The following is a 10,086-nucleotide window of genomic DNA, read 5'->3' on the forward strand; positions in this document are numbered from 1 at the left end:
GGCAGGGTGATGAAAAAGAAGCCCTTTCTGCACTCACGCCACAAACAGAGTCACTTGTTGTATGCAAATGCTCATTTAGACAAGCCAGATTCATTTTGGAACAAAGTGCTTTGGACTGATGAGACAAAAATTGAGTTATTTGGTCAGAACAAAAAGCGCTTTGCATGGCCGAAGAAGAACACCGCATTCCAAGAAAAATACCTGCTACCTACTGTAAGATTTGGTGGAGGTTCCATCATGCTGTGGGGCTGTGTGGCTTGTTCAGGGACTGGGGCCCTTGGTAAAGTCGAGGGTCATATGAATTCAACCCAATATCAACTAATTCTTCAGGATAATGTTCAAGCATCAGTCACAAAGTTGAAGTTACGCAGGGGTTGGATATTCCAACAAGACAATGAGCCAAAACACAGTTCGAAATCTACAAAGGCATTCATGCAGAGGGAGAAGTACAATGTTCTGGAATGGCTATCACAGTCCCCTGACTTGAATATCATTGAAAATCTATGGGATGATTTGAAGTAGGCTGTCCATGCTTGGCAGCCATCAAATTGAACTGAACTGGAGAGATTTTGTAATGAAGAATGGTCAAAAATACCTCCATCCAGAATCCAGACACTCATCTAAGGCTATAGGAGGACAGCGTCTAGAGGCTGTTAGATTGGCAAAAGGAGGCTCAGCTAAGTATTGATGTCATATCTCTGTTGCGGTGCCCAAATGTATGCACCTGTCTAATTTTGTTATGATGCATATTGCATATTTTCTGTTAAGCCAATAAACTTAATGTCACTGCTGAAATACTACTGTTTCCATACGGCATGTCAGATATTAAAAGGAAGTTGCTACTTTAAAAGCTCAGCCAATGAGAAACAAAAATCCAAAGAATTAAGAGGGGTTCCCAAACGTTTTCATATGACTGTATGTAAACAGCTGAACTCCAGCTATGTATCTGTAAAGTGTCTTGACAACATATTAACAACTGAAAGACACTGCATAAAAATAAACATCTCCAACTTTTAAACCAGATACAGAGGATGCCTCACAGGTCTTTTACGATATTTGGGATACTGAGGGAGTCAATAAAGCCAAAACGCTGGGTCTCTACCATTTAAAAAAAAAAAATTGGTCCTTCAGAGCAAAGCCATTTGTGGTTCCCTAAGAACCTTCAACATGAAGGGTGCAGAATTACTTCCACATCAGGCTCCGTAGATAACCATGAAGAGGTAAAACAGATTAATAATAATCAAATGGCTTCATGATGGACACTTGCTGCACACAACAGCACAGGTGAAGCTCAGGCTGTCTTGATCTGTCAGTACCCTGCTAGGCAGCCATTGAAGACATTGAAGGTTTTTTTTCTTATTTTTCCACTGGGGGCTCCGCCACCTGCTCGCTTTGCTCACCTACCCCCGGGTTTGGTTAACCGCACATACAATTTAAAGAGATTGTTATTTTCATGGGAATTGTTACATATGCATTATTTTCACTTTTACTTTAGTAAAAACAATATTTGGAAAGAACTTTTCTTGAAGATCGCATTGAATTTTGATTCCGTGTTTGGACTTACATCGTGACAACGCAACGTATAACTGCCTGTGAGTGAATATCGTTTCTTTCTCTCTAATAAATAAAACGACTTTCTCAAATGTTTGTCCATGCTCTTTCTTCTTCGCTTTGTCGTTGACTTGTCATCTGGAACATATAAAATTATTGTCCTGATAAAATTAATAAGAGCTGAGAACGCAGGAAGTGTGCCTGCCAAAAGCATTCACACGACTGAGAGGTTAGATGACCGTGGTCTTGTTTGAAAATGGCTGTAAGTAGGGTGTCACTTGAAAGAATCTCATGTTAAAAGTCTTTGTCTCATGGGACTTCATACCGCATTCATTTTCACTGGCAACACGAATTAGACGATCTACAAGTCTCCGACTTAAAGTTTAAATCCGAACAATATATACAATCTCTTTTTGCTGTTTCGTTATTTCACCGAGTAATAATTTCCGTTTGTTTGCGCTAATGCGATCTTTCCTATCCTTTTTTTGAGGCTTTTGAATTTTCGTACTTCCTTCATCTCTAACCTGCTCTGCATGTGTACCGCGCCAACATTTTTGAATTCTTTACGACATTCTACTTTGTCATCTACTCTTTGTCCTCTATTTCTAGCCCCTTGCGTGGTTAAAGCTCTTTCTCGCAGGATGTATAAGTGTCTCTCCAAGAAAATCACGTCTCGTCATCTTCCACAATTTTTTTTTATAATAAAGAGATATATTAGGAACATTTTCAAATCCCAAAAAAAACATTTTATATGTAAAGAACCATTCCCAGAATGAAATGGTTCATTGACAAGCAATGGAGCTATGAGGAACTGCACGACCCAGACAAGGGCCATGAGAGAACCTGTATTTTCAGGAGCGTACCCTTATTTTTTTTTATTTATTCTTCTCCAGCGTGACAATAACACTTACCTTTTTTATCTTTCTACTGTATATACATGTGGGCGGCACGGTGGTGCAGTGGGTAGCGCTGCTGCCTCGCAGTTAGGAGACCTGCGTTCACTTCCCGGGTCATCCATGCGTGGAGTTTGCATGTTCTTCCCATGTCTGCATGGGTTTCCTCCCACAGTCCAAAGACATGCAGGTTAGGTGCATTGGCAATTCTAAATCCTCACTAGTGTGTGCTTGGTGTGTGTGCCTTGCGCCCTGTGCTGCCTGGGATTGGCTCCAGCAGACCCCCGTGACCCTGTGTTAGCCTAAAGCAGGTTGGAAAATGGCTGACTGAATATACATGTTCGTTTTTTTATTTCCCAGGGGGAATAATAATATATTTTATGATAGCTGATGATGTAATGATAATGGCCAGGGTGTTCCTCCTGTATAGCTGATGTGTCACATGTTCTGTCTTCCTCAAAGGTATATACCGAAAAAAATGTTTTGATTATTTCATGTGATTTTAATACTGTATATCTGTGTGCACTGAATTTAAAAATGAAAGCTCTATCATCTAACATTTTTTCACAAAATGCATTTTTTTGGTTGTCAATTCAGTTCCCAGTGGCAAACAAAAAATAATTTTTTGTAGACTAGGGGGCTTTGCCCCCCGCTCGCTTCGCTTGCCAACCCCCGTGTTTGTTTTTCCAGATACACACTTTTAAGATTTTTTTTTTCTCTTTGAATTGTTGCTATTTCATTAGTTTCACTTTTATTTCAGAACGTATGCGGAAACAATATCTGGAATCTTTCGAGTCCCAATATGCTGAATCTTTTAAAGGAGGTCCATGAGACATGTGCTTAATAACTTTGTACCATAATTTCAGGATAGGTTTCTCTGTTTGGAATTTCAGCACAGACAAAACGATCTTCATCATCAGCAGTTAATAATTGTTTTTGCAAAGTAACCAATAAATGCATGCGAGGTAAAACACGTTTTTGAAATTCTCTGACTTAAACTTCAAAGCCTTACAATATTTACATACGTCTGACATATCACCTGTGTCCATATATTCGATCTCTATTCGCTTTTTAGTTATTTCTCCGAGTAATAATTTCTCTTTGTTTGCGCTAATGCCATGTTTATTTTCTTTTTTTTCTGCTTTCCTATTCTGTATCTTGCTCTGCATGTGTTTCGCGCCTCCGTTTTTTTTTGAGTCTTTTGAATTCCATGTTTCATTATCTCTAACCTGCTCTGCATGTGTTTGGCCCCTTTGTTTTATAACCTCTTTATGACGTTTTACTTTATTTCTACTCTTTGTCTTTTATTTCTGACCTTGCTTTGTCCTGCTTTTTTTTCCAATGACACCTGGTCCGTGGTGATTATTTTCCCTTTTTCAAGTAATAATTTCCATTTGTTTGCACTACTGCAATCTTTACTTTCTTTTTTTCATACTTTCTACTTTTCCTACTTTCATATTCTTTAACTTTCTCCACATTTGTATCGCGCATACATTTTTTTTTTGGAGCCTTTAGAATTCCACTGCTTTCATAATCTGCTCTGCATGTGTATAGCGCCAACATTTGTGAACGTGTTTATAAAGTTCTACTTTGTCTTTTAATTCTGAGTCCGACTGTACGTGCTTTGTTTCAGTTCCACTTGTTACAGGTTGATAATTACTTTCCTTATTTTCTGAATTTGCACCTAGATTATTTTTTCTTTTTTGCTCTTTTTTCTCTCCAACACTTTTGAGTCCCTTTTCTCCGTGCTGCTTTCTTCTTCGCTTAGTCGTCGACATTTCATTTATAACGTATTGTCCTTATTCACTTTATATGTGCCGAGACCCTGGATCTGTGTGTGCTCAAATCCTTCACGACTGAATGTTTTGCTGCCCTGTTGTCTTATTTGATATTGACTATAAGTAGGGTGTGTCTTGCAAGAATCTCATGTTCTACGTCATTGCGAGACGGTCCTGGGTCAATCTCTTGGCACAATGTCTCATGTTTAAGGTCCTTGCGGGTCTTTTAACTGTCTTCCGTGATCTTAACATGAAGATCACGTCTCGACGCCCTACTGTTTCTCTCCAGGATTTTTTTTTATAATAGAGAGACCAGTGTAATACAATAACAGACCCCTCACAAAGCCATCAAATGACCCAAATGAAACCTGCTTTAATGAAGCCATTTGTCAAAGCCTTATCATAAGATGTTTAATGGATTTGTGATGACATTTTCTGGGTTTCTCTGAGGCTAAATTAGAACAGGGCATTTCTGCCGGACTCAGTGCCAGTGCTAGGTTTTGCGCCCTAGGCCAAGCTTATTAGTGTGCTAACCGACTGTTTTGTACCGAATTTAAACATTAGATTCCTTGTGCAGAATTTGATGAGGTGATGAACGATCTACAATGAGAGGCTCTCAGTCTTTGTCGCCATGCATCTTAGGTCTTTATGCCTCCTTGTGCGTCTCACACTCGCACTTCCTCTTTCAATTGCATCGCCAAAGCCAAACTGACCAATCAGAACGCTCCTAGAGACTGGACACACACGCCACAGTGTTTTATTATAGAGTTGATAACGATGATGTGGCAGTTAATAGCTGTTTATTATTCAAACATGGGTAACATTAAGTTCATTGTCATCTCTAAATGAGTCAGTATGATGATGACCATCCAGGTCTACCTATGGTGCTCAGAACCCTACATTTTTTTTTATTTTGCTCATTTTGCTATTTTAAAACAAAACTGAGTGCCATTATGAGCAATGTCGCACATCCTCTCTGGGATCAGTTTAAATATTGCAAAAACGTGTCGACCGCACATTTACTTTTATGTAACAAGACCTTAACACACACATCTTTGGGTCTTCGTAACACTTACCAAGCATCAGCAAAATGTTTATTCAGTTTTGCAATGTGATCTAAACTTCACCTTGGAGTGGTCTGAGGTGGCTCAACTGAGACGCATTCCTCTTCATATCACATATTTAGTATGATATCTCTGAATCCTTCATATTAAGCCATTTTGCCATCGTCCACGCTGCCCAGACATGAATAATCTATCAACTATTGTGTTATTAAGTGTTATAAAGACCAACAGAAGCCATTGTTAAGGTCTCGTCACACAAAAGTAAACGAGTAATTGATGCATTTTTGCAGTCCCTAAACTAAAGTGTTAGCCAAACGTCACATCCGTGAGCCAATCCGTAGTCGCGCTGTGAATTTGAGGATCGCAGACTACAGAAAACAAGAGAGTGCAATATTCTATACTAAAGTAAGACTGTGGTATTTTATAGTAATGTCATAATGCTGGAATTAAAAAAAAAGGCATCCTCACCCGGCTTGACCACCTTTCCTTCTTTCGCCTCCTTGATTTTCGCCTTTTTGACCACTTTGAAAGTGTCCGTGATCAGCCGTTTCTTCGGGGCCATTCTTTCTGACTTCTTACGTCTATATATATATATATATATTTTTTTTTTTTTTCAATTAGAAAACAGGAGCTTCTTTGATCTCTTTACGTATCAAACAATTTTAAACGTCTTAATTTCGTCCGTTTCCTTGGGCACTTTTTTTGAAGTCTGATCGCCCACAGTGGCTCTCCTCACCCTGATCTATTGTGGCCCGACACAAAGCAAGCTGAACACAACTGAGAACGTAATTAGTTTCAAGAAGCTGATGACACCGATGGGAAAAGTGTCAGTAAAAAAAGAAAATAAAAAGAAAACTTTGCCGGACAAATAAATAGTGCACTTCAGCGAGTAGCTGCCCAGCTGACCGCTGGCATTAACGGCAGATACGCTGTCAAGCCACGAGCACCTCGGCCTGTTTGTTTGCAAACATCACAAAAACCAGGAAATCCGGAAGTGACCTGTGGGATTTAAAGACACAGCAGCGCTGATACCGCAGTCGTGTGTCTGACAACAGCGCCGCCACAGACTCCACCGGCTCCTCTTGAAAATACTGACCTTTACATTCCTCCAGCTTGTTAGGCTAATCGGCCGTTCTAAACTGGCATCGCGAAGATTTGGATATGCCAGTAATTATACCCTGCAATGGACTGGTACCTCGTCTAGTGTTGTGTGACAAGAATAAACTCCAGGCAAACCATGGACGGATATTGAGGATCATCGCAAAGGCGCAGAACAGAAATGCCTAATACATGCAATAGCAACTTAGCCCCCATGTTAAAAAAAATGTGTATGTATGCTAACTCGCTGAAATCTGCAGTCATCAAACACGGAGTGCTTTAAAGGCAATTTCAGAGAAGCATTCAGAATTTGAAGGTATTCTGGGTTCTGGAGGGAGACACCCGGCTAATACATCCATCCATCCATCCATTTTCCAACCCGCTGAATCCGAACACAGGGTCACGGGGGTCTGCTGGAGCCAATCCCAGCCAACACAGGGCACAAGGCAGGAAACAATCCTGGGCAGAGTGCCAACCCACCGCAGGACACACACAAACACACCCACACACCAAGCACACACTAGGGCCAATTTAGAATCGCCAATCCACCTAACCTGCATGTCTTTGGACTGTGGGAGGAAACCGGAGCGCCCGGAGGAAACCCACGCAGACACGGGGAGAACATGCAAACTCCACGCAGGGAGGACCCGGGAAGCGAACCCAGGTCCCCAGATCACCCAACTGCGAGGCAGCAGCGCTACCCACTGCGCCACCGTGCCGCCCCCCCGGCTAATACAGTTTTCACAAAAAACCTTAAGTTCATTGTCATCTCTAAATGAGCCAGTATGATGATGACCATCCAGGTCTACCTATGGTGCTCAGAACCCTACATTTTTTTTTTATTTTTGCTCATTTTGCTACGTTAGGTGGACTGTCCTACCTGCTGGGATAGAAGGTCACACCTTGCCTGGCCAGAAGGAGACCATGCTGGATGGGGCAGTGAAATCAATGGGAATCCTGGTCACAATGCGTGTTGCTCCAGGGTTAACGAAAGGACAATTGCAGACTGCTCCTTTGCTGGGCTGGTAAACTCACTTCAAGAGAGACCCACCACAAGCTATGTAAAAGGGCAGTTTCAGTTATGGGACACACTCTGGACCCCCTGGAGGTAGTAGTGGAGGAGAGAATTAAAACAAAACTGAGTGCCATTAGGAGCAATGTCACACATCCTCTCTGGGATCCACTAACTCGGAGGACTTACAGCTGATGAATTATTCAACTGAAGTGTGTCAAGAAATACTGGGGGGGGGGGGGGGGGGCTCCTTTATACCAACATGAATACACATGTACAGCGCCTCGCTGTGACGTTAATGGTCAAATCACAGCTTTTCTTTTTTGAACATGGTGAATATATATATATATATATATATATATATATATATATATATATATATATATGTAAGAGCCAATTTTAGAAAGTTAAAGTTTTGAGTTAAACTCATATTAATGTTTGCTTTATTTGAATAGAATATAATATCTTCTATAGTCATAGACAATGGTATAGTCTTTTCCCCCCATAAGTTAGCAAGATATAGAATCTTCTTACTATAACTGAGAAACTGTGAGTTAATAAGCTCAGTTGTGTTTAGAACAGGTCCCAGTAAACAGGGACTTGAAAGACCCATTTTCTACTCAGAGATGGGATAAGCATACAGTTTTCTGACCGCTTTGAAATGGTTCAGAAATTATAAGTGACTAGTAACGATTTAAGATGTAACAAGATTAAGCTTAGAACTAAATTTTTTCTTATTATAATTTTTCCTTTTTTTTGCTATTTTAATTTTCTTTTTTGTGTGAACTGTTTTACTTTGAAACTTAACTAAACTTTTAAAAATGAAGATATTTTGTCTGTGGAATCATTTCTGCACGTCAGGCTTTTGTTGAATCCCATTTTTTCAGTTGGAGCTGCTGAATTTTGGAAACTTTGGGAAAACGCAGTTACAATATATATATATATATATATATATATATATATATATATATATATATATATATATATATATATATATATATTTATTGTGGAGGACGGCCAGGGTCCATGCCTGGCCAGGACGTCCCTTCTACTTGTATTCCAGGGAGCAGCCATGGACTCCTCAATACCTCCCCCGGGACGCTTGGTGGCAGCCTCCCTGGTTAATCATGATGCCTCAGTTTCCCACAGGGTTTCATGGGAGATGGAGTTCTTCTCAACCCTGTGGGGACCTGGGATGGCCGCCAGGGGGCAAGGCAGAGATAGTTAAGCCCAGCTGGTCTAATCATTGGGCCCACACGGGAGTGCAATTGGGAACAGGTGAGCAAGCAACAGGAGCACTCCCAGGAGGGCCATAAAAGAAGCCAGCAACCACCACTCAGGGCCAGAATCGGGAGGAAGAGGACGAGGTGCCTGAGAGGAGTGGTGGTGCCAACGGAAGGATTGCTGTCATTATAAAGAGGTACTTTGGGACTGTGTTGGGCCTGTGGGACACGGGGAAGACGTGCCCCACGGCTGAAGAGAAAATAAAAAGATTTGTGTACAATTTATACGTGCCTCAGTGTGAATCTGTGCCGGGTCGGACGCTTATATAGCGCCTTATTCTATATATATATATATATATATATATATATATATATATATATATATATATATATATATACTGATTGAATACTGAATGAGCTTCTGTTATTAAGTTAAAATTTCTCCTAGAGACAAATAAAGACCAGCTTTATTTAAATGTTAAATGCCTTTAAATGTAAACTTGCGACACAACTGGGCAGATCTGAGCTCATTCTATTCCATTTTACTCTCACCTATTAATCTGTTATTAGACAGTTACAGGTCTCTCATCATTGTCCAAAGACATTTGGGAAGTTGTTGTTTTTTATATTACTTGAGCTTCAGTCTTAATTTTCCCTGGAGGGGGGGCAAAAAACATCTATCTATCTATCTATCTATCTATCTATCTATCTATCTATCTATCTATCTATCTATCTATCTATCTATCTATCTATCTATCTATCTATCTATCTATCTATCTATCTATCTATTATATAGTACCTTTCATATCTGTCTATTATTTGTATAGTGTTCAGCCAGAGTGACCATCAGGATTCTTGGTCAGCTCTCTTATCATGGCCCTTCTCCCATGATTGCTCACTTTGGTAAGTTCTAGAAATAATTCTTATTGTTATTGTTGTTATTGTTAGATTGTTGTCTTTGTTGTACCCTAAAAGTACAAAGTGCTCTTTAAGTACTATGTCTGTGTCCCCTTCATGCTGCTCATGAGGCTTATAATTAGACCAAAAAGAAACAGCAGGATTTGAGTGTTGGGACACCCACAGGCCAGCCCTATATAACTGAAATGAGTTGTCAAAATAAATCGCGTGTAAATGCAAAATCGAGTCATCTCAGACCAGTGTCCTAATCAGACTGGCCAAGATGGTAGTTCTTCCAGTTAAATGGCTGTCGGGCTGAAAGAGGTGGGTCCAAGTGGGCGGGCACAGGAAGTGACATCATTGGCGGAGAGTGGTTAGTCTTCTGGTTTGCCGAGAGATGAGAAGAGTAAGCATAATCACACAGCGCCACTCCCTGGATTGGTGGAGAATTCCCATCACTTGAACCCTTAAACTGCCTCCATGCGCACGCTTGTGACAGGCTGCTGTTATAGCTGACATATCCAGATATTCCCACCACTTCAGACAGTCCATGGTCAATTGAAGACTGTA

The 10,086-nt window shown here is 40.5% G+C and overlaps 1 protein-coding gene across 1 annotated transcript in view; it reads right to left on the reverse strand.

Moving 5' to 3' along the window:
- Positions 1-6,263, reverse strand: part of pold4 (DNA polymerase delta 4, accessory subunit) — a 48,673-nt gene extending 42,410 nt beyond the window's left edge. Inside the window, exons 1-2 of the mRNA XM_028812268.2 lie at positions 5,970-6,263; positions 5,755-5,867 (exon numbers count right to left, since the gene is read on the reverse strand). Coding sequence (XP_028668101.1) covers positions 5,755-5,848 — 94 coding nt within the window. The 5' untranslated portion in view covers positions 5,849-5,867; positions 5,970-6,263. The remainder of the gene's footprint in view (positions 1-5,754; positions 5,868-5,969) is intronic.
- Between the last annotated feature and the right edge of the window lie 3,823 nt (positions 6,264-10,086).

This window comes from Erpetoichthys calabaricus, chromosome 10 (assembly GCF_900747795.2).
Source record: "Erpetoichthys calabaricus chromosome 10, fErpCal1.3, whole genome shotgun sequence".
Taxonomy (NCBI): Eukaryota; Metazoa; Chordata; class Cladistia; order Polypteriformes; family Polypteridae; genus Erpetoichthys; species Erpetoichthys calabaricus.